Source organism: Chionomys nivalis, chromosome 20 (assembly GCF_950005125.1).
Source record: "Chionomys nivalis chromosome 20, mChiNiv1.1, whole genome shotgun sequence".
NCBI classification, from domain to species: domain Eukaryota; kingdom Metazoa; phylum Chordata; class Mammalia; order Rodentia; family Cricetidae; genus Chionomys; species Chionomys nivalis.
The window spans coordinates 5,988,430-6,015,629 of record NC_080105.1 but is presented as its reverse complement, the minus strand read 5'-3'; the positions used below and the strand labels follow the sequence as shown (position 1 = coordinate 6,015,629).

The window sequence follows — 27,200 nt, the reverse complement described above, 5'->3', positions numbered from 1 at the left end:
TCTGTTGACTTCAGATCATGTCAAGATGACATAGGACTAGCCAGGACAAAGTGCTGTAGGCCTGGGGCTAGATTTTGGATGATAAAGGGCTATAACTTAAACCAGGTGTGATGACATTTGGGAGGGGAGGGGAGGCAGGAGGATCAAGAATACAAGGTCAGCCTCACTTCAGGGGCTGCTGGGTAGAACTGACATTCAGGCTGGGGTGAAAACAGACCCAGGGTTGGGCTCAGCAGAGTCTGGGTGGTGGCACCAGTGTGTGGCCTATCATGGTGGCCCCTAGTGAAGGTGGGAGTGTCATGGTGGCTTTGAGAGCTCTGTGGTCACATGTAATATCTGTTTTCATCTTTGCAGTGAGGCCAAGGGGCATGGGGATTATGCTTAACCCCCCACTTCCCAAGAGAGAAAACAGAGCTTGGGGCAACTTAGCACTGTTACCTGGGATGGGATGGAAGGAAAGACCGAGGGACCACGTGATGCTTAAAACCTTCAGGAGAGTCTGGGAGGTGGTGCATGGCAGAGGCAAGAGGATCTCTGTGAGTCTGAGGCCAGCCTGGCCTATATAGTGAGTTCTAGACCAGCCTGAGTTAGAAAGTGAGATCCTGTCTTAGTCACTGTTCTGTTGCTGTGTAGAGACACCATGACCCAGGTGAGTTAGAAAAGAAAACATTTAGTATCTGGTTTATAGTCTAGGGTAGTCCACAGCCATCACAGTGAGGAGCACCATCATGGTGGGGAGCACGGTGGCAGCTGGCAGGCCTGGTGCTGGGGCAGTAGCTGAGAGCGCACATCTGATCCTCAAGCAGGAGGCGAACAGATAAAGGCTGCACCTGGCCTGGGCTTTTTGTTTGTTTCTTTTGTTTAGTTTTGTGAGACAGTTGTCTCACTATGTTGCCCTGGCTTTCCTGAAACTCTCTGTAGAACAGTCTGGTCTTGAACTCACAAAGATCCATCTGCCTCTGCCTCCCAAGTCCTGGGACTAAGGCATGCAACACCATGCCAGGTTGGCCTGGGCTTTTGAAATCTCAAAGCTCACTTCAGTGATTTAACTCCTCCAAGGCCACACCTCCTAATCCTTCCCAAGCAGCTCCACCAGCTCGGGACCAAGCACTCAAGCATAGGATCCCCATGAAGACCAACCATTCTCATTCCAATCACCGCAGGGCATGTCTCAAAACCAAAACTCAACCAAAAGAGAGAGAAAGAAGGAGGAGGGGGAAAGAGAGAGAGAGAAAGGGAGAGAGAGAGAAAGAGAGAGAGAGGGTATTCCCTTAAGCCTCCAGAACACCTGGCACACAGTGAACTCAGTTCTTTGAGGAATTTTGAGAGAGACAGACAGAGAGAGGGAGAGAGAGAGAGCGAGAGAGAGAGACAGAGAGAGAGAGAGACAGAGAGAGAGAGGGAGAGAAAGAGCGCAGCACGGCAGAGATTGTCTTTCTTTCACCATGTGGGTCTCGGGGACCAAGGTCAGGTTCTGTCTTTGTGGTAAGTGCCTGCATAGACTGATCCTCCTGGCTCGCTCCCTGTGTCTTGGGTCTGGGGAAGGAGCAGAGTTGCAGATGGTTTCCATGTTCCATACCCTCATAACAGCTCCCGAGGCCTGTTCCTGCCAGTTCCTTCCCAGCACAGTGCCCTCGGGAGACTCCCTCAGGCCTGAGGCATGGCACTGCCCTGGCCATCTCCTGCTCCACACTCAGCCCAATGTGCTGTCTACACACTTACACTTCTGTTATTAGGGTGGGAACTGTCCTCTCTGCTCTCCGCCACTCTCCGGGAAATTCCCCCTGAGACTAGGAGGGGTGGTGAGTGGGAACGGGAGGGTGAGACCAGGCAGGAATCCTGGTTGCAAGGTGGAGCCCTGGGGTGTCTTGGGGCCAATGAGATCTCGTGTCCTGTCGAGGATCTGGGCGCCCTGGGGCTATAAAGACCGGGTGTCTGCTGTGTCCTGCTGGCTGCCCTGAGAGCGCAGGCAAGGTGGGTCTTCCTGTAACTCTTTACCCCCAGGGTGGGGACACGCTCAGAGTTCTTAGCACTGGCTTCCCCTCTGGCCTCTGCCTTTAGTGCCTGGGATCTCTGGCCTGTGACTTTGTGTGCACGTCTGGGCGGTGTGTGTGTGTGTAGGGGGGTGGAGGTACCTCCAATTTTGCCATCTTTCTGGGACCCCTCTTCCGACGGCTGGGGCTGGACCTGCAAGCCTGCCTCTCTGAGTATGCTGAAGAGCCTGCGGTGTGTCTCCAGGGAACGGACCCTGAATAGAGGCTTTTTGCTCAAGAGGCCAGGAGCTTCCGTGACTGGTGCCTCAGATCTGAGTCCTGTGATCTTTCCTGCCTGGCTTCAGCACCGCGGAGGAGGCGGCTCCTTGGGGTGGGATCCCGGCTCTGGACACAGCCCCTCCCGGGGCCACCCACGGTCTCTCTTTCCTTTCCTTGGTTTTGGGGGGCCGCGCATGGAGACCCTGGGTGTCAGCCGCCCAGGGGTCCCACGGCCCCCGAAGCATTTGTGGAGGCAGCCACGGCGCCCCATCCGCATCCAGCGGCGCTTCCACTCGGACCCGGAGCCCAGCGAGTGGTCTATGCTCCTGAAGCCCTGGCGCTCTTGGCCCAGCTCCTTCTACCGCCGGTAGGTGGGGGGGCGGAGCCTGACTGAGAAGGCGGGACATGGGGCGGCACCTGTTTGAGGAGATGACGTCTATCGTGGGGGAGGGGCCTGGCGCTAGTTGGCGAGACTAACACGAATGGGCTGCGTCACGGCTTGCGTGGGGGTGGGAATCAAGCAGCCTAGCTGCTATTAGAAAGTAGGCGGAGCCTGGAGGGGATGGGTGGCGCCTGCCTGGGTGGGCGTGGTCGGTGTTGGGAAGGGCAGGGTGTCAGAGTTGGGGAGGGACACGTTGGGTGGGGGAAGGTCCTGGAGCCTTTAGGAAGGCAGGGTCGGTGTGTGTGTGGGGGGAAGGACACTGGAAGAGGTGGGGCGGGGTATAAGTGGGCGTGGTCTGCAGAGGACTGAGGGTTGAGGATGTTGTTGAGTCCCGAGCGTGTCGAGAGGTGTGCCTTGGTTGGGTGTAGAAGAATCCTGATCTCTCCAGAGGTATGGCAGGGGCGGGGCCTGAGGTTTGTGGGCTGGGCCAGTGAACCGGGTCTGAGCTGAGCAGCGCCTACTAGCGGTGGAGTGTCCGGGCTCCTCGGCAGGCGGGGCAGGGGCGGGCGTGGCCTGGAGGTGATGAAGCCGAGTCTGGAGGACTGTGGGTCCAGTGTCTTCTGGGGGAGGGGATGGGCAGGGCTGAGCACCTGCTGCTGGCCTGGCGTGGTGCAGAAGGGTCCGGGCTACTCCTGCGGACTACATGGGAAGCCTTTGGTATAAGAAGTGCACTTCGGAGGAAAAGCTGTGTCTAAGCGAAGTGGCCTTGGTAGTGGGTGGTGCTGCATGGTTGAGTGACTCAGGGTGCCCAGTGCCACAGACGGGCCCTCGGTGTGTCTGTGGCACCTAGGTGACAGTCTGAACAGTGGCCCACAGCAGGCGATGGTCCGCTGCCAGGCTCCAGTCGTTTGTGACTTTATTGGTCCCCACTCAAGTGTATCACCGCAGTTATGTATGGGCTGAGTTTCGTTTTGGGCAGCCATTGGTGTGTCAGCAGCTAGGTGGGGCTGCCCTTGCCAGTCCTCCGCCGGGCTCAGCGGAGGGGGCTGCTTTAGAATGTTCACAAGTGTTCAGGAGGCCTTGCAAACTCCTCTCGGCATCCAGGTGGCCCTTAGGCTGCTAAGGAAAGGCAGAACCCAAACCGTGGTGCTGGGAAGCAGCTCACCATGGCTTGCCGCTTGCCCCCATCTTTGCAGGCCAGAACACAGTCAGTCCTTACACTTAAGAAGGATTAGGGAGCTATATGGTGTGAGGGGGAGTCTCATACCTTTAATCCCAGCACTCCAGATGTAGAGAAGCAGGCAGATCTCTGAGTGGACGCCAGCCTGGTCTACAGAGTTCCAGGGCAGCCTGGACTACACAGGAAGACCTTGTTTTAGAAAAGAAGGAAGAGGTGGAGGTGGACCTGGAGAGATGGCTCAGCAGTGTCTCCCGTGGCAATCTGATATTAACCCCCATCTAATTTTAAAAGTATTAAGAAGAAACTATAGTCAGGCATGGTGGCACACAACTTTAATCCCAACATTTGAGAGGCAGAAGCAGGCGGATCTCCCTGAGTTTGAGGCCAGCCTGGGCTACAGAGTGAGTTCCAGGACATCTGGGGCTACGCAGAGAAACCCTGTTTTGAAAAACAAAACAAGAATAAATTACAAAATGAAAGGAGGACCCGAGGATGTGGCTGCGTTGGCAGCTCCCTCGCCTGCCATACTGGCAGCGCTGGGTTCCCACACCAGCCCTCTGGGTACTCCTAGCTGGAGGACCACCATCTGCAGCTGCACAGCCAGTGTGAGGCCAGCCTGGGCTATGGGAAACCCTGTCTAAGAAGGGAAAGGAACAGAGTGAAGCTCAGGGACTCCTGCTTCTAGAACAAGACACACGGGATAAGAGACTCTACTGGGGCACGGCAGTGTCTCCCGAGGACAGTGTGTGTCTGCGTATGGGTGTCTCCAACTGTGGCTGTGTCCCCAGGGCCAGGCACAGTCACCGAGTCCTTGGTGGATCTGGGGAGAGGCCTCCAAACAGAATGAGCTCCCAAGATGAAGCTCAGCCAAGGGAACCTAGGCCACATCACTGCCCCTCTGGGCACCGTTGTGCTCCTGGGCCACCCAGCATCACAGCCTGCAACCTGCCTGGAGCACCCTGGGTCCCTCAGCGCAGAGGACTGAGTCTGTGCTCCCAGTTGACCCTGCAGAGCCTGCCCCACCCTCTCCAGTGACTCATGATTTTCCATTTTCAAGAAAGAACAAACACATTTCCTTTGGGCCTCCTCTGATGCGGGGAGGGGAGACCCCACGTGTCTCCCCTGCTTCACCCCACGGAAGTCAAGCTCAGGGCTGGAGACGGATGTTCTGACCCCTAGGCTGAGCCTCCTCACACCAGCCGTGGATGGAGCAGGTGTAGGTAGGTCAGGACACCTTGTTCAGAAAGTATTTACGAAGCACCTTCTGTTTACCAGGTGTGGGTTGAGAACCTATAAAGTTGGCCACACAGGTGGCTTTGTGGGAGTCCCGGGGTGGGAGTCGGGCAGGACGATGGAGGACGTGAGGTGGTGTGGAGCAGGGGAAGGTGTGCCCTGCCCCGAGAGCTGGGGAGGAGCTTTCCCAACACCTACCATCGAGGATATGGCTGAAAGCAAGGCAGACCTGGGGCAGCAGATGGCGGAGAGGCTGGAGCCCAGGTGGCAGAGAGGACCCGGCAGAGGCTGGCTGCAGAGATGATTCCAGCTGAGGTGGACGGAGGCCATAGGAGGCCCTGGAGGACAGGTGGCTCTGCCCTGTCTCTGGGCCTCCTGGTAACAGAAAAGAGCTCTCCTGGGGGAAAGGGGTTCAAATAGAAAGCAATAAAGGGCATGGGGTGACCAGAGACTTCTGGGCATTCCCTGAGGTCACACAGCAATGTAGGTACAGACCAGGATGAGGGTTGTGGCCTAGCTGGACTGAAGCCCTTGAAGCTCATGGGAGCCAGACTTTGAATGTCCAGTCCAGTCTTTGTGGCTTCTACTCTGTGGACATTTCTCTGTATTAAAAGCTGCTAATAACACATGACTGTTGGAGCCATTAATGAAACACAAATTTGACTGAACGAAGCAGTCATAGTACAGCTATTAATAAAATAACGCTAGGCTGGAAGAGACTCAGACACGAGCATCCACTGACCTAGGCTACTGTGAACTCACACTGCCAAGTGACCCCACCTCTCCACCCTTGCCAGCATTTTGGCACTACAAAGATCACATTATTGTCTTCACTTTCTATTTTCCATGATTTTGAGGGTGGAACTGAATCCCTCTGGGACCACAGTGATCTTTCCTCAGGCCTGGAGTGATGTCAGGACTTCCTGGACCCTGCCTGGTGACCTCTGCTCCCTAGAGAATGGCTATAATTAGCTGTGGTCCGGCAGCCACATTCTCATCACCGACTCTGGTCTGTTCCCAGCAGGTGTCAGGTTGGGGATTGGCGGGTTGGAAGGACCTCCTAGCTTGGCGTCTGAGCCCCCCAGGTGGCTGTGTGACCCGTCTGTACAGTGGACATATCTCAGCTCCAGCCGTGGTCACTTAGGCCCCCCAGGGTGACTGGAAGCCTGGGTGTCACCTTCCTGGGGACATGCAGGGCAAGGCCTGGGCTGCGGGGCATGTCCCCCCACCTCAGCCTGCCCATTGGGCATTCCTGGTCTTTCCTTTGCCTGAGACGTGAGTGAGCCTCAGTTTCCCCTTTTGTCAATTGCGACTAGACCCTGGAGACTGCACAGATACTGTTTCCCGGACTGTGGGGTGGGGACATCTGGAGCAGCCCTGGCAGAAGGCCCTGCTGGCGGATGTTTGTCAGGGAGACACAGCCTAGCTATTGAAATGGTCCAGACGCGGGGCCTGGGGATTGTCAGAGCCGATGGGGTCATGCAGGGACCTGGGGGCTGGAACTTCACTGCAGCGCGGCCGCTCACCGTCCAGGGAAGCTCGGTGCCTTGCACGGTGCCTCAGTTTCCCCCACCTGGCAAAGGATTTGTCATTCCTGTTTCGATCTCTGGGGCGTCCTAACCCACGAATTGATCTGGATCACTGTGGGCTGTGGCGACCCTACCTCAGGGATTTCTCTCCCTATGAGGGGACATCCTCCCATCTCCCACATGATTTTTTTGAGACAGGGTCTCTCTTTAAAATCGGGGTGCACTTGAATTCCGCGGGTGCCACAGCGGTGGAATGCCAGGTGTGACTCTGAGGGACTCTCAGACCGACACCGGCACCAACCCTTAACCAGGGCTTGGTCACATACATCTATCTTTTCAGCACTCGGGAGGCTGAGGCAGGAGGATCGCTATGAGTTTGCAATCAGCCTGGGCTGCAGAGTGAGTTCAAAGTCAGCTTGGGCTACCTGAGGCCCTGTCTAAAAAAATAAAATAAACAAATAATTAAATAGAACAAATAAATATATAATTAAAAATAGAGTTAGAGAATAGAGGCGCGGGTATGCTGTGCCTCAGTTTCCCCCAGAGGCCACGGTGGGAGATGCATAGCGATGGGCGGGGCCTGGCCCTCTGCTCTGTCCTCGGCTCCGCCCCGGAGCGTCTAAAAAGGCCCTGATTCCCGGGTCCTGCCTCAGCCCCGCCATGCAGTGCCCCGCGGCGCCTGGCTCCCCCCGGGGGTCCCCACGCGGCTCCCCCGCGCTCTTCAGGAAGTTGCTGATGAACCAGAGCATCCGCCTGCAGCGCCGCTTCACAGTGGCCCATCCGCTTTGGTGAGGCGAGCGCCCGGGACAAGGAGTTGGGGGGACAAGCAGAAGCAGCGGCAGCCACCACGTTGGGCTCAGGCGTCGATTCGCCCGCGTCCCTCCTCTCTGCTCTGCCTCTGCTTCTCTCTCAGTTGGTGCCTGTCTGTCTGTCTCTGTCCATCTGTCCGCTCCATTTACCGCTTCGACGCACGCTGAGGGGACCAACCCACTGTGTCCCGACCCGGCCGACCTAGGGCGCAAGGGGGATGGGGGGCGCCGGATCCAAGTCCCAGCCCTCGGCGACCACACGGGACGCTGATAGATCTCGTGGGGGTCGGGGCTGTGGGGTCGGATGGGGGCTTCTGAGGCAGGGGTGAAGTTCCCAGGTTCCTTTCCGGGTTCGAATCCCGGCCTGTGCTAAGGAGTTGTGACCTCGTGGGCTGCGCATTTATTTACTCAGAGTCAAGGAGACTCGGGGTGCACTGTTACCAGGCCTGTGCATTAATTTCGCGGGGACTGCTTGCCGACCGAGTGCAGCACCAGAGACGGGCGGTCCCTCACCCAGGTCACAGTTAGTGACAGCTGGGAGGTGTGTGATCCTGGGGGAGGAGCGGTCCTGTTCTGGACCACGAGCAACCAACCAACCATCTCTAGGATGTGAAGAGAGTGCCCTGTCTGGTACCCAAAAGTGAGCCTGAGGACCGATGGCAGGTCCTCAGCAGGTTGGACCTGAACGCGGGTCGGTGCCTCAGTTTACTCGTCTGGCCCACCCGCCGGTGCCGTTCCCACAGTCAGAACACGGACTGGCGAGGTGCTGTTCGCGTCATGGAACGGTCGCCTGACCCCGCCAACCCGGGCTAAGTTTAGAGCAGAAAGAAAATCAGCTTCTCGGCCCCAAGGAATCGCCAGCCAGTCCTTAACCCTCCGCGTCCAAAGGCTGGATTCGAACCCAGCACCCTGCAGTTGCCCCTGCCTCTATATTTTTAGTCGTCCCAGGGTAGGACTGGGAAGGGGTTCTCCATCCTCAGGCATTGGGATGGCGAGCTTGGGGAGCTCATGGGGACCCCGGGGCGCCCTGGGTCTGGAGACACTGAAGACTGACGGAGCCCCGCCCATCGTGACGTCACGAAGCCTGACTGTGAGGTGCCCTGAAAAAACCCCCGAGGGAATCTGGCGGAAAGGACGGCAGCGGAGCGAGGCCGGACTGGGCCGAGGATGCACGAATCCACCCGAACTCGTCCAAACCTCGTCGGATGAATGGAGCCGAGGTCATCTAGCCAACTGGCCAGGACCCTGACGGAATGACCTTTGGGTCACCGCGGATGATCCCGTGACTGCATCTCCGGTCCGCCGGAGCCTGTGACCCGCGGGCAGCCCTTCCCAAGGTCGCCACCTCCCTGCTGCGCCGTTTCTGCCACACACACCTCTTTTTAAACGTTTATCTATTTTATGAGTGTTTCTGCTGAATGTGTGTGAGCACCACGTGCGTGGGAAGCCAGAAGAGGGCGTCGGGTCCCCTGAGAATGGAGTCACAGTTGTGAGCCATCACGTGGGAAGCGAACCCCAGTCCTGCGCAGAGCAGCCCGAGTTCTTAACGGCTGAGACGGCTCTCCCGCACCCCACACCCCTTCTGACCTCTAACCCCGCGAAGAGGGGCAGCCGGGGCTTGCAGAAGCTGAGGCCTCGGCAGGGGGCGCGGCCGGCGGGTGGGCGGGGCCGGCGGGTGGGCGTGGCCGGTTGCTTTGGGCTCGCTTAGGCTCGCCTTAGTGGTCCCACCGTTGGCGGTGGGCGGGTGCGGGGCTCCACACAGTCGACCGACGCCTCTGCTCCCTGACGTTACCTCTCTGTTTCTGCCTTCAGCTTCGACCTGGAAAATGGGTTCGCGAGCTGCAGAGGCCCCTTGGACCCTCAATCTGGCCGCGTCCTCCAGCCCCCTGGCCAGCAAGGCCAGCGGCGCGAGTCCTTCCTGTACCGCTCCGACAGTGACCATGAGCCTTCATCTAAGGCTGTGTCCCGGAACTCCTCGGTGGCCAGTGATCTGTGAGGCCCCTTCCTCCTTTTAGAAAACTCTTAGCAAGTTCTTCCCAGGAATCCCCAAGTGAGGTTTTGAAGTTTTGAAGTAGGAGTTTCCCAGAGTGTTTACTGTTAACATCCAGCATATAGCGAATACCAATGGTCTGTTGGGGACAGAGTGGCACATTAATCCGTGAACAGTAAGGTCAATTAGCAGCAGCTGCACAAATACTTTTATTTTTTTTTTAAATTTTCGAGGCAGACAAATACTTTCATTTGAGCTCCCTAGTAGCTGTGACGAGAAGGGAAACTGTTACTTCTGTCCTGACTCTTAGACCCCTACTGTCATTAGGACTCAGTTTCCCCATTTTAGATGTGGATAATATCCTGGGGGATTGGTTGGAGAGGTTGTAGTTTTCTCTGGGAGAGCCAGAACCTGAAGGCCCGAGTCAGGAATCTTTAGAGGAGGGCTCTCTGAAGCCAGCGGATGTCCTCACTGGTGGCCTTCCTGCAGACATGGAGAAGACATGATTGTCACGCCCTTCGCCCAGGTGGGTGTCCCCATTGCCCTCTAGCCGCGAACGCGCAGGGGGACCTGGGTGGCCTCTTACAGCTGAGCACCTTGCTCACCACAGGTTCTGGCCAGTCTCAGAACGGTCCGCAGCAACGTGGCCACCCTTGCCCCTAACCCAGGCAGCGCCACCAGGTACTGAGAGGGTGGCGGAGGGAGAGGACCTGAAGGTGTGGGGTGCTTTGGGTGCTTGAGGTCCGGGGATGGGGAGAATGGGGGTTTGGATGGGTCTGGAGAGCCTGGAGAGGTTGGCCCCCTCTGACGTCCCTGTCTGCGCAGGCAGCCGCTCTTGGGGACCCCTCCGCGTAGCAGCCAGCTGGCCGCCCCCACAGGTATGAACCCTCACTTCCACCCCGAGGGCAGCTGTTGGAGTCTCTTAGCTCACTGTAAGCCGGCTTCCCCCCAAACCCACCTTCACGCGGAGTCCGAGTCCATTCCCTGCCATTCTCCCACTCACGTCACAGGCTAGAGAGGGCTGTGGGCTTGTCTGGGTCTCACAGCACTCGCAGGAGCTGTGGAACTGTGGCCCGGGGCTCCAAGGGTTGGGGTGCGGAGGTGGAGTGGCACAGGCTCTCCACTGGGGGTCCCTCCCTGACCCGCCTGGCCTCCAGAGGACGCTGGGCTGCAGCTGGCGCAGGAGACGCTGGAGGAACTGGACTGGTGCCTGGAGCAGTTGGAGACACTGCAGACGCGGCGCTCGGTGGGAGAGATGGCGTCCAACAAGGTGAGGACCCAGCACCCCTGCTCGTCCCCCTCCCTGCTCGTCCTCCTCCCTGATCGCCTCCTCCCTGCCACCCTCCCTGCTCCACAGTTCAAGCGCATGCTCAACCGCGAGTTGACCCATCTGTCGGAAACCAGCCGCTCAGGGAACCAGGTGTCGGAGTACATCTCCCAGACCTTCCTGGGTGAGCCGCCTGGGCAACCTCCCGAGGGAGGACAAGCAGACACCACTACAACCCTTCTATGGAGGAGACGGAGATCTCACCCAACACAGTTGGTCAGGGCCGAAGGAAAGTGATGATCAGGGACACTTTCGGGAGGAGAGGACATGGCAGGTAGCGTTCTGAAGCATGAGTTTGGGGAACGTGTGACTCAAGTCACAAAGGAAGCCTGCAGATGAGCTGCTGACCGAGGGAACAGGTGGGCTGGGATCCGGTTAGAACCAGAACTTGAGCTTGGCAGGCTCAGCCGAGGTGAGAGTGAGCCACCCGCCCCCTGCAGACCAGCCGGCGGAGGTGGAGCTTCCCAGGCTGCCCACCGAGGACACGCGGCCCATGTCCCGGATCAGCGCCCTGCGCGGGCCCTGCCCCGCCAGCCTCCCCACAACTGCCGTCCCCCGCTTCGGGGTCCAGACAGACCAGGAGGCGCAGCTGGCTAAGGTCGGTGTCCCCAGAGCTACGGACCTCGGTTTCCCTCCCTGGACACTGGGCAGCCGGCGACAGTGGAGCCGCTGACGCTGCCTGGTCACTCGTAGGAACTTGAAGACACCAACAAGTGGGGACTTGATGTGTTCAAAGTGGCTGAGCTGAGCGGGAACCGGCCGCTCACAGCCGTCATGTTCAGCGTCTTCCAGGTGCCTCCCCGGGACGTTCGGTCCTCAGTTCTTCCCTGAAGCACGAGTGGGGCCGTTTAAACGGGGCGCTGAAGGACGAATGGGAATTTACTGGGCTTAATGGCTATTTTAGTCAAGGCAGCGCTGTTCTGGCCCCGAAAAGACCTAGATCGGAACAGCGGGTTCCCGATCCGTGTTGGGGGACAAAGAAGAATTAGGGACATTGGAGGATGGATAGGAGTGGGGTGAGCTGAGCTGGAGCACAAAGCCAAGGCCCTGAGCGGGGGTCTGTGTCACACCAGGAACGGGACCTGCTCAAGACGTTCCAGATTCCGGCGGACACGCTGCTGACGTTCCTGCTCACGCTGGAGGCTCACTACCACGCTGACGTGGCGTACCACAACAGTGTGCATGCCGCGGACGTGGCCCAGTCCGTGCACGTGTTGCTGGGCACCCCTGCCCTGGAGGTACCATGCCCGGCTGAGGACAGTGGGTGAGCGCAGGGGAGAGTGCCACCCTTGGCCCTGACGCCCCGGACCTGCCCAGGCTGTGTTCACAGATCTGGAAGTCTTGGCGGCTATCTTTGCATGCGCTATCCACGACGTGGACCACCCGGGCGTCTCCAATCAGTTTCTCATCAACACCAGTGAGTGAGGTGACCATAGACAGCTGCTCAAGACAGCCCGGGCCACCCTAGCGCGCAGACTCAGAGGGGTGTCCGGGGCTTGGATGGCTTTCTGCATGAAGGGGCATTAGAGTTTGGGCTTCACCGCATACTTAGGAGTTGGCTAGTGGCGTCCCCATCCCAGCTGTCTTTGGGTGGAGTGGGGTCCCGAGGCCTTGGCTGTTCCCATAGACTCGGAGCTGGCGCTGATGTACAATGACATGTCGGTGTTGGAGAACCATCACCTGGCGGTGGGCTTCAAGCTCTTGCAGGCAGAAAACTGCGACATCTTCCGGAACCTCAGCGCCAAGCAGAGACTGAGTCTGCGCAGGATGGTCATAGACATGGTGATGTCACGGCGCGGGGCGGGGCCTGTTTCGCACTGCGTGCTGACAAGCACGGTTCCCGCTGGCCTACTTGGTTTTATCCTACCTGGTGGGTTGTCGGGCTCGGGCTTTCGTATTTCCTCTATAAATTCAACAGGCTTTATTAGGCGCCTTCTCCCGAGGATTTTCCTTTGTTATTGTTTATATTTTTGGAATTCATGTTCCCCCTGCCTCCACTGTGGCTTCAGCTGACAGCTGTGCCAGGGCGTCTCTGGGGTCTGACGGCCCCGGGGCCAGTGTCCCTGGCCTGGGTGACCCCCCCCCCCGCGTGTGTCTGGGGCCACACCCCTGGTGGCCCCGGAGTTTTAGAGCCCAGATTGGATCCCGCCTCAGCTCTCAACCCAGCCACAGCTTCCCGTGCTCCGCTGCACACAGCGCACTTCTCAGCCTCCTGCACGGGGACCCTGAGGAACGGAGGTCTCAGAAGCGCAGCATCCACTACTTCATGTGCCCCAGGTGCTGGCCACAGACATGTCTAAGCACATGGGCCTCCTAGCCGAGCTCAAGACCACGGTGGAGATGAAGAAGGTGACCAGCCTCGGGGTCCTGCTCCTGGACAACTACTCCGACCGCATCCAGGTGTGGGAGCGGGCCAGAGCCTCAGTTTCCCCCTTTGGTTTCTGAGACAGAGTCTCACTCTGTAACCCAGGCAGCCTGGGAACTCGCCATCCTCACCATCTTCTTGCATCGGCCTCCTGAGTGCTGGGATTAAATGCACACGCACACACACGCATGCACAGATATATATATGCACGCACACACGTGCACACACGCACGCACACACATCCATTTTCTAATTGGTGCATTTATGAAGCACTGACTGTTTACATTGCTGGAACTACCTGGTGTGATGCCTGTGCCTTAGCCACTCCTCCCAGGCCTCAGTTTTCCCACCTGGAAGATGGGTGCCCTGGGCACTGATTTTAGGGATATAGTGAGGTGGGGGTGTGGCCAGGCCCTCTTGAGTCCCCACCCTACCCTCTGCAGGTCCTACAGAGCCTGGTGCACTGCGCTGACCTCAGCAACCCCACCAAACCGCTGCCGCTCTACCGCCAGTGGACTGACCGCATCATGGCCGAGTTTTTCCAGCAGGGTGACCGTGAACGCGAGTTGGGCCTGGACATCAGCCCCATGTGTGACAAGCACACTGCCTCTGTGGAGAAGTCCCAGGTGTGTGTGCTGGGGTTTCGCCCAGCTGGGGGGTGGGAGATGGGGAGACCTGGTTGACTGTGACCCCATGACCGTCCTTGCCTGGATGGGGCCTGTGCTCCACCCCTGGGTGGTCAGGGATTCTCTGTGTAGCTCTGACTGTCCTGGAACTCACCCTGTAGACAGGATGGCCTTGAACACAGATCTGCCTGCCTCTGCCTCCTGAGTGCTTGGATAAGGCATATTGCCACCATCACCTGTCTAGGGCAGATTCTTGATTTGGTGTTTTGAAGACAGCCTGGCATAGAACTCACTGGCTTGAGATCAGCCTGCCCCAGTCTCCTGAGTGTTGGACCAGAATGAGTTCTTTCAAGAGGGTTTTGAAGGATGAATAGGAGTTGAGCAATGAGCGGTCCAGGCAGAGGACACCATGCAGGTGACTGTGAGACTGGGTGACACTGGGGTTCACTGAGACTCACCTGCCCCTTCTGCGGTCATCCTAAGGTGGGATTCATTGACTACATCGCCCATCCGCTGTGGGAAACATGGGCTGACCTGGTGCACCCCGATGCTCAGGAGCTGTTGGATACTTTGGAAGACAACAGAGAGTGGTATCAGAGTCGGATACCATGCAGCCCCGCCCACACCACGGGCCAAGAGCGCTGTGGTCCTGACAGGTTCCAGTTTGAGTTCACGCTGGAGGAGGCTGAGGAGGAGGAGGAAGGACTGGATCAGCACTGAGCATCCAGTCCTCAGAGTCACCCAGCACTTAGCTTCTGTCCTCCAAGACCAGCCCAGAGCACAGGGTAGACCTGACAAGATTTTGGACTAGCCTAGCATGGACCATGAAGTCACAGTCACGCCCTTTGGGCGCCTATGGATGCTGGTGACTTCTGAAGTGATTTCTGGCCGTGTCAGCTTCTCTTTTCACCTGTCAAAGTGCACAGCCGAAATTTACACATAGACAAATCTTGGGTTCCATTTGGAAGTCTGCGGCTGGGGTCCACTCTGACCTCAGGCTTGGCTGGAATGGGATTGGCATCTGGGTGGCGCCTCCTCTTGCCTGTCTGTCCTGCTTCGCCCCTTCTGTCGGCTTCGGTCAGCTTCGGTCAGCTAGGGCTGGGGCTCTCTGTGGTTTCCGTTTGCTTGTTTAGCTTCTTTTCGACGCTGAAGATGGAAACCTGGGGTCCCACGTGCTCTGTGAGCAGAGTGGCCCCAGCCCCAACATCACTATTTGCGTCTTTTGATGTCAATAGGTGTCCGGCCTCCAACCGTCCAATCACAGACCTTTACTGAGTCCCCCAGGAAGAATCCCTTTTGTAAATAGAGACAGGGAGCAGCCCCCACTGAAGTCTAGTGTCTTCTGACGCCAGAGACTGTGAAAGACTCTTCATGGCTACTGAGAGGCAGGTGGCCCTCTGAGAAGACCCCGCAGGCCTCCGACTCCCTATGGTTTGTTCACACAGCCATTGATACAGCTGGTAGGGGTCCTCCCTGTAGTAACCTGGGGATAGGGAGCGCCAAAGGGATCAAACCAGTGTGGAGGGTCTCAGCATACTCAACTGTGGGTCCCCAGAGTCAGGAGGAGGAGGGGGAGGGTGCTATGCGAGTACAAGAGGGCTGGGGGCGTGGCTCAGGGGTGGAGCCCCTGCCTAGAATCCTCCAGTCAGGGGCTGGGGCGTGGCTCTGGCTTAGTACAGCTTTAGCACGTGAGAAGACCATAGTTTCATTTCCAACACCGTAAAAATAGAATAGACCTTGTCAGGGCCATTCACTTGTAGGGAAACTGAGTCACAAGCCACCCCTCATGCCTTCTCAAAGCTTCCATGCACAGAATGGGCACTGAACGCGGGCGTCTTCTGGGTACTGTATGACTCCCATGTGACTGCTTTCCTGTTTACCGGTTATTTTCTGGCTTTTAAGGGCGCCTGCTGCCTGTTCTGACGTCCAGCTCTATGAGCAGAGGACACCGAAGTGACTTTTTTGCCTCTACCTCCCAAGTGCTTGGCTGGGGTAACAGGCATGCGTCACAGGGCCTTCCCCCTTCCCTGTTCCCTCTGGGAAGGGCCAGGGTGGCAGGGCAGCCCAGGGTGGCAGGGCAGCCCAGGGTAGCAGGCGACTTCCTCTGTAGACATCATGGTTCCAGCTCTTTGTCCCCGGGGGGTACAGAAAGCCCTCTGGGGTCACACATGGAAGGCTTCCCTCCTCCAGATGTTTTAGGGGCTACCCTTAGAGATTTCCTGTTAAACAAAGTAGTACGTGTTCTCTGAGGGAGAATTTGGAAATCACACAAAAGTATAAAAAAATAAATTATTGGGTCAGCAAGAAGGTTCAGCAAGCCAAGGCATTTGCTCCCAAGTCCCACAACGTGAGCTCAGTCCCCAGGACTCTGTGATGAAAGAGAGAACCAGCTTTCACAGGGTGTCCTCTGACCCCCCAGCTTCCGCAGGGTGTCCTCTGACACCGCCCCTCGTGTCCCACACAAATAAATGAATGTAACTTAACAGATGTGACAACCTGGGTGGTGGTGGCGCACGCCTTTAATCCCAGCTCTCAGGTGGCAGAGACAGACAGATTTCTGAGTTAGAGGCCAGCCTGGTCTACAGAGTGAGCTCCAGGACAGCCAGGACTACACAGAGAAACCCTGTCTTCAAAAACAAAAAAAATACGCTGTTTCCCTCTGCCTGTCCTTTCATTTTCCATTTCACACACATACTCACACACGCACACTCACTCACACACACTCACATACTCACACACACATACACAAGCACACTCACACACACGCACACACACGCACACATACTCACACACGCACACTCACACACACATACACGCGTGTACGTGTTTTTGAGGCAGGCTCTCTGTAGCCCTGGGCTGTCCTGGAGCTCACTTTGTAAGATCTGCCTCCCAAGTGCGGCCGGCATTAACGGTTTCTGCCACCATGCCTGGCTGTTTTCAATGTCTTGATATCATGAGACAGTCTCACTTCAGCAGTCCAGGATGATCGGTTTCTGCCACCATGCCTGGCTGTTTTCAATGTCTTGATATCATGAGACAGTCTCACTTTAGCGGTCCAGGATGATGAACTCACGATCCTCCTCAGCCAAATTGTGTCATCTTGCCACCAAGTGAGCTACAAGCGCTCTAGTCCCTGAGCCTCCACCCCATCTTTATTTTGAAATAAAAGGCAGTAAAGGCAGCTCCTCCCCAGAGTTCATCTCTTGGGAATAAATCCAAGTCTGCCTAAGGGGCGCCCCAAGCTTCTCCCTGCACCCTCTGTCCTCAAACCCGTGCCTAGTCCCCACCCTAACCCCCGTTATGGTCATTTTGTGTCTGTGGTTCTGCATCCCTCTGCTGCCTTGTGAGGGTGGGGAAGCAGAGATAAACAAGCTGCTCACGTGGCCCCAGAGCGGGCAGAGCTTCGCAGGCTCCTTGCGGGGGTGACTGAGCATCCAGGCGACTAGTTATTCTGGTCCCTCGGCGCCTCCGCAGCTGGCGGCGCAGTCTAAACAGGGCCAGACCGCGTCCCCAGTTCTGCTTCCTGCGTGATGAAGACGATGCGGACCCTCCAGGGCCGAACGCGGAGGGACAACAAGGCACCCAGCCTGGGTCCCCTGCTCTCGCCCCAGATTCCCACCTTGGCCGGAAGATTTGCAGGCATGCGTTGTGTTGCATCATAGTCCGGAAGTCTGCATTTCTGCTCCCAGCTTCCCAGTACAAGGATCGCCTGAACCCCAGTGACCACACCGTGAAGGGTGTGGGGTGGCCAGTGTGAAGTGTTCACACCATGAAAGACTTAGGCTGGCCTCTCTGAACTGTCTTTGCTTCCTGGGTCTTCTATTGCAATTTTGGGACTCGGGGTCAGGACCCTTCTGAACCCTAAATGCGCAGGGAAGCAAGGGGTTCTCAGGGGACCCATCAGTCCCTTTTTTCCTTTGTGCAGAATCTGACTTTCTTATTTCGTTGAGACAGCCCAAACTGTTTACTGTAGCCCAAACTGGCCTCAAGACACTGTGTAGCTGAGGGTGACCTTGAACGTCTGTTCCTCTCCCCTCTGCCAGGTGTGAGAAGACAGTGAGACATCACCCCGTTATACTGTGCTTGGGATCAAACCCAGAGCTTTGTGCTGCTATGCAGGCTCCCCACCAAACTGAGAAATATCCTAGGCCCATTAAAAAAGAGACTTATGCTGGGCAGTGGTGGCGCCTGCCTTTAGTTCTCGCTTTCGGGAGCCAGAAACAGATCTCTTTGAGTTTGAGGCCAGCCTGGTCTACAAAGAGAGTCCCAGAACAGCTAAGGCTGGGTCCCCTGCTCTCTATGTATAGAGAAACCTGTCTTGAAAATACAGAGAGAGAGAGAGAGAGAGAGAGAGAGAGAGAGAGAGAGAGAGAGAGAGAGAGAGAGAGAGAGAGGAGAGAGGAGAGAGGCTGGGGGGAGGAGAGAATATTTATGTGTGTGTAAGGGCGTTTTGCTTGCTTGTATATGTGTGCGCACACAAGCATGCCTGGAGCCATCTCTCCATCTCCCGCCAGCCCATTACTTTTTTAATCTAGAAAGGATCATATTGTAGACCAGGTTCTCCTTTGTGAAGAGTGTTATCACTTCCTTCACCCAGCGCATTGGTAAAACTTCGGGGTTCCAGGGCGTAGCCACCCCGGGCCCTCAAACCCTGGTGACGGTGCAGCGTGGTCACATGATCTATGTATGACGCAGATACGGCAGCCCCTGTTCACATGCGCTTGGCAGCCTTTAAAAGCTGGACACACCTGCTTCGTTCTCTTTCTGCACACACGCCCTCAGGCCTACGCACGTGTCTCCCTCTCTTAATAAACTCTTCAAGTGGATTCCGTTGTGTGTCTTGTGACCCCTTCTCGCTTGCGCCCGGTAACTTCATTGGTGCCTTCAGTATGGACTTGTTGAAGACCTCCCATCTCCCCGAGGCTACAGGAATTATTCACTGCTGGTCTCAGCAGACTGACAGCCCCATTATTTCCAAGGGAAATAACAGGACTGACTAAGCAGCCAGGACAGCAGCACCCCAGAGCCCAAACCTACCTCAGTCACCTCGGGTTCATACAGTACAGCCCACATTCTCACAGACACCTCTGACACTCGGCAAACTCTGTCCGACCTACATCAGCTCTTTCGTCCTAATAACCAGGCTCGTTCTCACTTTGTCAAGGCTCACCTCCAACCCACCCCTGAGGACTTAGAGTTCTTAAAAGCTATCACTGCCTTTTGTAGACTCTGTCAAAGGCCAGATCCCAAGTCCAAATACCATAGCTTCCCTTTTCTCACCCCCCAGGCCAGGGGCTCCCTTCTGGGGACTGAATGGCAGCTGGATTTTACTCACATGCCCACCCCACAGTCAGATGGTTTAAATATCTCCTGCTTTGGGGACACCATGTCTGGGTGGATTGAAGCATTTCCCACCACTAACAAGAGGGCCCAGACAGTTTCTGATCTCCTTCTCCTGGAAATTATCCCCCGGTTTGGAATCCCAAACTCTCTTCAGTCGGATAAGGCCCAGAGCTTTTTCATGTCCCGTATCATCCCCAGTCCACAGGGAAGGTAGAATGAACTAACCGTTCCCTAAAAAATCCTCTTGTTAAGATGTCACAGGAGCTTCACCTTGACTGGACAAAGCTTTTGCCTTTGGCTCTGTTCAGGCTCCGGGCCCTCCCCAAAAGCCCCCTTTCCATCTCGCCCTTTGAACTCATGTGTGGGCGGCCGGTTCTGACTCCCGACCTCTCACCTGAACCCATCCCTGATCACCTCTGCTCCATCTATGGGACTTTACTGAGTACTCACTACCTCAGCCATGTGTCAACCCCTGTCCATCTCCAGTTAACATCGGGGACCAGGTTCTTCTCCCCCCCCTCGCCAGACCAATGCCCCTCATCCCTTTCCCCTAAACGGCAGGGTCCCTTTAGAGTGATTCTTGTAACTTCCACAGCTCCCAAGCTTGAGGGCTTTCCTCATTGGGTTCACCTATCTCATCTCAAATACTTTGCTTCTCCAGCCCAGGACACCCCCGTGAACATGGTAACTCAAACAGAGCCCTGTTCCCTTAAGTTCCAGAGGACACCAAGACCAGCTGCTTTGTCTCAGTCTCACCACCATACTCACCTCTCCTGTACCAGGAACGCTTCTCCCCTTTTCCTCCTTCTCCTGTCTGCTTTACCAATTTCTCTGTATCTCCAATGGCATACTCAAATTTCCAGTTAACCATTCAGCTGTTGCTACAGGGGCCATCATAAACCACAGAGCCAGAGGTGCAAAGACTGTCAGATGCCCAGGTGGTAAGAAACAGTAACAGTCTGGGGCCATTCACGGCTCCAGACTCAAAGGGAGACTCACAAAACAGACTTTAACATAGCAGGTTTATCACTGACTGCAGCAGTGTTTCCTGGATGCTAAGGTAATACCATGATGCTAAAGAGAACAAATGTCTTAAGATTTGCTTCAGGTAAAGCATTAAAAGGTCTAATAATTCCTTTTCTTCCCTCCCCCTCCACTATACAACTATCCATAATCTTCTATTCCAACACTATATCATTGTAACGATAAGCTTTTAATGTGTCTAAAATCTATCTTTTTATAAATTTAAATATTCTCATAAGCTCCAGAGAGCCAAATTGGACCCACTTAAACAGACCAGACTTGCCCAGGATAAGTATCATTTAATTCTCCCTGGTCTTGGGATCCCTGGGAAACTCCCTCCTCCATCTCGGGAACCCTGAAACACCCCCTCCATCTTTCATCTTGGGACCCTCCTCCCTCAGTCACCAGGATCTAAACTTTTCTACATAATCTTCTGTCTTGCCAGCATCTGGTCAGGTCCAAGCTGCTAGCTGGACAGTTCCCCAGAGCCTGGAAAACACTGAAGTAACCAGCTACCCCAGGATGTGGCCAAGCACCCCAACTCTCCGACACCCACAAGGCAGCAGGAAGTAGCCTCCAAGACCCCACGCCCAATTTCCACCAATCGGCCACCCCTAGCCCCCTAAATTTTTATAATAAACAAAAGGGTGAAATGTTATAATTTCCTTCACCCAGGGGCTGGAGAGATGGTTCAGTGGTTAAGAGCATTGCCTGCTCTTCCAAAGGTCCTGAGTTCAATTCCCGGCAACCACATGGTGGCTCACAATCATCTGTAATGAGGTCTGGTGCCCCTCTTCTGGCCTGCAGACATACACGCGGACTGAATACTGTATACATAATAAGCAAATAAATAAATATTAAAAAAAAAATTTCCTTCACCCAGCGCTTGGCCAAAAGGTCTAGCCACTCCAAACGCTGGTGCTTCCGGGTTCCAGGGCCCGCGCACATGCATCATCAAGAGCTCAGGCAGTTTACGTAGCCTCCCAGGTCCCTCAAGCCCTACGTGACGTGTGCAGTGTGGTCACATGATCTATTTATGATGCATCTCCATCAGCCCATGCATGCATGCATGCATGCGCTCCGCAGCCTTTAAAAGCTGGACACAGCTGCTCCACTCTCTCTTGCTGCACCCACGTCCTCAGGCCTGCGCACGTGTCTCCTTCACTTAACTCCTCAAGTGGGTTTCCTTGTGTGTCTCCTGATCGTTCTCGCTTGTGCCGGTAACGTCAAACCGACATCACTTTACCTCGTCTTTAACTCCTTCTCCTCTGTTTTTGTTTTGTTTTTCCATTACACTGACTGTGTCCCCGGCTGGACTGGAGCTCTCTGTCGACAAGATAGGCGTGGAACGCCTGCCTGGGCCTTCTGAGAACTGGGATTAAAAACTCTGTTTGGAGCCGGGTGGTAGTGGCGCACGCCTATAATCCCAGCACTCGGGAGGCAGAGGCAGGCGGATCTCTGTGAGTTCGAGACCAGCCTGGACAGGCTCCAAAGCCACAGAGAAACCCTGTCTTGAAAAACCAAAAAAAAAAAAAAAAAACCCAAAAAACAAAAACAACAAAAACAAAACAAAACAAAAAACTCTGTTTGGGCCTGGCGGTGGTGGTGCAAGCCTTTAATTGGATCTCCGTCAGTTCGAGGCCAGCCTAATCTGAATTCCAGGACAGGCTTCGAAGCTATAGAGAAACCCTGTCTCGAAAAACAAACAAGCAAAAAACCCCAAACAGGCCGGGCGGTGGTGGCGCACGCCTTTAATCCCAGCACTCGGGAGGCAGAGGCAGGCGGATCTCTGTGAGTTCGAGGCCAGCCTGGTCTACAAGAGCTAGTTCCAGGACAGGCTCCAAAACCACAGAGAAACCCTGTCTCGAAAAACCAAAAAAAAAAAAAAAAAAAAAAACAAACAAACAACAAACAAAACAAAACAAAAATACTCTGTCTTTTTTTCTTCAATTTTGAGTCCTAAACTGTGGTAAGCAGAAGTGTACACCTGCCATCCCAACACTTGCGAGGTGCAGGAGTTCAAGGTCAGCCTCTGTTACTTGGCAGTTTCGAGGCCAGCCTGCAACAAGAGACCCTTTCTCAAAACAAAACTAATCTTGGTGCCGCCAGGAGTGGGTCCCGCGCCTTTCGAAAGCAGGGGCTCAGGGGCTAGGACACAAGTTCGCGCCTGGGGCTGGGTCCTGGCCTCAGCCTCTCCGCCCTTCAGACACCTGGCTGTCCCCATTGGGCCGCCCAAGACGTAACGTAGTGTTGATTGGGCCTCGAGTCCGTCGCTCGAGAGCGTCAGCCAATAAAACCTTGATGTCTCGTCAGACTCCGCCCCTCCAGAGCCGACTCTGGCCAGTGGGGCCCCGCGGCCGCCCGCTCGGCCCCGCCTTTGACGTCACAGTTCGTTTGCATAGAAAGGCCCGCCCCTGGCTTTGCAGGACGTCTGCGAGGACTGCAGGGGCCTGAACCTCCGCCGCTGCCTGCAGTCCGGCAGCCGCTCCTGGGGCCCTGTCGTCAGCGCAGTCGCCAGGGTCGCAGCCGTCAGCAGCATCTCAGCTCGGAGCGGACAAGGTGAGCTCTGCCCAGGGCCCCACGCCGCGGTGCCCTCGTTTGATTGGCAGCTGGGGAAGAAGCGGGGTGCACGACTCGGGTGTGGCGGCTGTGGGTCTCACATTCAGCATCCCGCTTCCCGCAGCCTTCACCCTTTACCCGGCTGGACCTCCGGCTCTGCGACAGAGGGGGAGGGGAAGGCCAAGCCTCGCGGGAGGCTGGTGCGTGCTCGTGCTCGTGGGGTGAACACGCGTGTGCGCGCCCGCCGGGCATGGATAGGCTCGCGTGACCTCAGGACGCGCACCGTGCACAGCCGGCTGTGAAACCTTGTGCGTGAATGGTGCGCGTGCGCGGTGTGTCCTTGCCAATGGCCAGGTGGACACGAGTACACTGGCTGGTGTAGGGGAATCTGCGTCTGCAGTCGTGCATGGGTACAGTGGGTTCGCAAACATCACGCATATTTGCTTGTTTCTCCTGCTAGCCTCTCTTTTGCACACAGGGCAGGAGTTTAGATCGGCCTGCCTTGGGTGCTTCATTGTGTGTGCATGCGCGCGAGGGATTTTGTGCATGTGAGCCTGTGTTCACCCCGTCTGTCACGTGATGCTTCTAGCTCAGGGTGCAGGAGAGAATTAAGGATGAGGGAGAATTGGGGATCCTCGTGTACTCATGCTCCCGCGTGGGTCTTTTTAGGGTAATGAAAGACTGATGATGGGAAGTGGGCCGCCTCAGTTTCCCCTCAGGGTGCAGGGAGGTTTGGGGTGCCAGGTGAAGTTCCCCAACAAACCTCTCCACCGATGCAATAATCCAAATCAAACCAAATCAAACCGAATTAGAAAATGCTCAAGTTAAATGGATACCAGTGCTCCTTCCCCCAAGAGAGGAGACAGGGAAGGAAGACCTGGGGTGTGATTTAAATACCCTGTGGGGTCTTGAGCATCTCTGGGGAGGGGTCTTCCATTGGTGGGCTTTCTGGGAGGTGGAGTCTGGACTGAGGCCACTCCCAGGGGAGGGGCCTTGGGATGGACCTTCCCCCCCCAAACATTCCAGACTCTTTAGGTATAAGGATGCCCGGGGCTGCGGTGACATTTCCAACCAAACACCAGGGGCCTGCAGGGGTGTTCGCTCCTCAGCCTCCTTGAAGCCTTGGGCCTGTCAAGGTCACAGCCAGGCCTATGCCGGGGGTCCTGGTGGACCGAGGCTGTTCCCCACCTGGTGCCCTTGTGCAGAGCCCATCCTGTGTGTGTCCTGTGCGTGTGTCCGCTGCACGCCTCAGGCTCTCTGCGCCCCGCCCCCACAGATGGCATCGGCCACAGACTCTCGCTATGGGCAGAAGGAGTCCTCCGACCAGAACTTCGACTATATGTTCAAGATCCTGATCATTGGAAACAGCAGCGTGGGCAAAACCTCCTTCCTTTTCCGTTATGCCGACGACTCCTTCACGCCGGCCTTCGTCAGCACAGTTGGCATAGACTTCAAGGTCAAAACCATCTACCGCAACGACAAGCGGATCAAACTGCAGATCTGGGTTCGTGGGGCCGTGGGGGAGTCTTCCTGAGCCTGGCGTGTAAGCGGGCGGGGCTCAGACATCCGGGTATTCCCAAGTCCTTCCAAGTCCTGCGCTGTGGACTGTGGTCGGGTATGAGCAGGCAGTTGGGTAGCCCAGGATGACCCTGAATCCTGCTACCACCGTCCCAGTAACAGGATGACAGGCTTCCTTCTCATCAAGGTTTAATTTTTTAACATTTTTGACTGTTTTTTTTTTGTTGTTGTTGTTGTTGTTTTTTTGACACAGGCTAGTCTCGAACTCAGAGACTCACCTCTGCCTCTGAAGTGCTGGGATTAGAGGCACACACTTGGAACCCATCAAAGTTTTGATATAACATCTCACACCCCAGCACAGCAGACCTGGGCAGCAACTGGTTGAGGTCACTTTTGTGGTCATGGTCTTTTCCCTCACATTGTGCTGTCCACAAGAACATGGAGTTCCTTATTTTATTTTGGGGGGAGGTGCTGGAGACAGGGTTTCTCTGTGCAACAGCCCTGACTATCCTGGAACTTGTTCTGTAGACCAGGCTGGCCTTGAACTCAGAGACCGCCTGCCTCTGCCTCCTGAGTGCTAGGATTAAAGCCGTGCACCACCACCGCCTGGCATGAGTTTCTTGTTTTCTTATTAGTCCTGTGAATCCCCACTTATGGATGGCATAGGGTGTGGCACAGGGCATTTGGGCAGCACTGGTCTGTGTTTGTTTAATGACTGAGTGATGTTGCAGTGACCCCCCTGGGTACAAAGGCCGCACAGCCCACTTTTTCTGCCCTCAGAGGGGCAGCTGTGAGGTCCCTTCTGACCACCATCTCCTCTTTCCTCAGGACACAGCAGGGCAGGAGCGGTACCGGACCATCACCACAGCCTACTACCGGGGTGCCATGGGTTTCATCCTAATGTATGACATCACCAATGAGGAATCCTTCAATGCAGTGCAGGACTGGTGAGCAGCTCACCCACTGATCCACAGTGGAACAGGCGGAGTACTCCTAGCTCAGCTGAGAGCACCTGCTTGGCTTGAGTTCCACCCCAGAAAAACAACCAAGGCCAGCAGTCGGGTGGGACAAGCCACCACGTGGACTGCTTCCGAGGGTGGGGTTGTTGAAGGAACACAGGTTGACCCTCAGGGAATGGTGGCTCAGGTCCGTGGTCCCAGCTACTTGGGAAGCAGAGGATTTGTCGCTGGCTGAGCACCGGCCTAGCATGCGTGAGACCCTGAATTCTATCTGCAACACCATAAACCTGCGGCATCTCTGGATTTGGTATAGTAGGCATCCCAACATTTGGGAGCCCGAGTAGTCCAGGACAACCTGGGCTCACGAGAAAAACCTATCTCGGTTTCCAAGGGGCAGGGGACTCAGGGACCAGGGCTGGGTCCTCTGACTTCCTCCTCTGCCTCTGGCTTCCTCCTGCAGGTCGACTCAGATTAAAACTTACTCCTGGGACAACGCCCAGGTGCTGTTGGTGGGAAACAAGTGTGACATGGAGGACGAGCGTGTAGTGTCATCGGAACGCGGCCGGCAGCTTGCTGACCACCTGGGTGAGTACCCAGCAGGACTGCAGCCCTTATCAGGCTGGACCAGGGACCCTGACCCCAGACACCACAAACCCCACAGGTCAGGGCATGGGCCTGAAACCAGGTGGATCACACTTGTGAAAACTAGTCACTCTGCAGGTTTGGCAGTGGGTCTCAATGGGTGTGGTATTTGCCACACACTCGGTCATGGGCTAGCATCTCCCACGCTCTCAGTAATGGGCTAGCATCTCCCACGTTCTCACTCACGGGCTAGCGTCTCCCATGTTCACAGTCATGGGCTAGCATCTCCCACGTTCTCACTCACGGGCTAGCGTCTCCCACATTCGCAGTCATGGGCTAGCGTCTCCCATGTTCGCAGTCATGGGCTAGCGTCTCCCACACAGTCATAGGCTAGCTTCATGATGTCTATGTTTATGGACTGGAAAGAGAAACCTGGGTGGAGGAGTGCATGCTGAGAGCCAAACCATGCTTCCTGGGGCAGGCACGTGTGCCGTGGAAGGGTGCTGCAGACTAGGGACAGCTAAACCTCTTCAGTTGTGACAATGGAGCGTGATGCCCCCTAGAGAAAATGTGTCTGTCACTGTGTGTGAGCTACCAAAAGTGTTGGAGGCCTGAGGAATGGGACTCTGGAGGAAGGGGTGTCCTACCAGGGCGGGCCATCTCCTCTGGAGGAGACTCACCCTTGTGACCACCCTTGGGCCCTGGAGAGTGTGGCTGTGGTCACTCCTTCATTCCCCCAATGCAGGGTTTGAGTTTTTTGAGGCCAGCGCCAAGGACAACATCAATGTCAAGCAGACCTTTGAACGTCTGGTGGATGTCATCTGTGAGAAGATGTCAGAGTCACTGGACACTGCTGACCCCGCGGTCACAGGCGCCAAGCAGGGCCCGCAGCTTACTGACCAGCAGGCACCTCCTCACCAGGATTGCGCCTGCTGAGCCACCCCCACCAGGGGCAAGCCCCCACCCCACCACCCTATTTATTATCGTAGCTATTTATTTATTTATTGAGGGTGTCCCTGGACGCGCCCCTCACCCCTCCTGTACATATCCCCACCCTGCTCTGCTGTGTTGTGGTCACTGCCCCCCTAAGACCCTCCTTTTTGGTTTTCTAAGCCACCGCATCCACAGTTGTCGGTTGTGAAGAGGGGACCAGATGTCACTCTGAAGCAGGCTGACGGGAGATGGCAGGCCTGCCAGCCCCGAGGCTGGGGGATTGCCAAGTGGACCACTGGGTTGACAGGCTGGCATCCTGCTTGTTACTTCTGTATCTTTGGGGAGACAGGATGTGGGGAAGGAAGGGAGGATCTGTTCACCTTCACTGCTTTGGGATATCCCCAAACCTGTTCTGACGTCATGAGTGTGAAATGTGTCCCCACTTCCCTAGAAGTCATGAACACTACACACAGTTCAATAAAGTGAATGGACCTTGCCGAGTCTCTGCAGCCCCACCTCCACCCCTCCCCAACCACTGGCAGCCAGTCTTGTGATTAAAGAGAATTTAATGAAATTTTCACAAGGCTGCC

The 27,200-nt window shown here is 56.0% G+C and overlaps 2 protein-coding genes across 2 annotated transcripts; both read left to right on the top strand.

Annotated features, from left to right (window-relative positions):
• The first annotated feature begins 2,557 nt into the window (after positions 1–2,557).
• Pde4c (phosphodiesterase 4C) lies at positions 2,558–18,513 on the top strand. The gene is made up of 15 exons (XM_057752427.1): positions 2,558–2,619; positions 9,198–9,377; positions 9,865–9,901; positions 9,986–10,056; positions 10,201–10,253; positions 10,533–10,645; positions 10,733–10,826; positions 11,143–11,300; positions 11,396–11,494; positions 11,776–11,940; positions 12,020–12,119; positions 12,330–12,484; positions 12,980–13,102; positions 13,511–13,693; positions 14,177–18,513. The coding sequence occupies exons 1-15, from the start codon at positions 2,573–2,575 to the stop codon at positions 14,411–14,413; spliced, it is 1,815 nt and encodes a 604-aa protein (XP_057608410.1). The 5' UTR covers positions 2,558–2,572; the 3' UTR covers positions 14,414–18,513.
• A 3,953-nt stretch (positions 18,514–22,466) lies between these two features.
• On the top strand, positions 22,467–27,106 carry Rab3a (RAB3A, member RAS oncogene family). The gene is made up of 5 exons (XM_057752674.1): positions 22,467–22,618; positions 23,895–24,122; positions 24,965–25,083; positions 25,556–25,680; positions 26,423–27,106. Exons 2-5 carry the CDS (start codon positions 23,895–23,897, stop codon positions 26,611–26,613), a joined length of 663 nt encoding a protein of 220 aa, XP_057608657.1. The 5' UTR covers positions 22,467–22,618; the 3' UTR covers positions 26,614–27,106.
• The last annotated feature ends 94 nt before the right edge of the window (positions 27,107–27,200 follow it).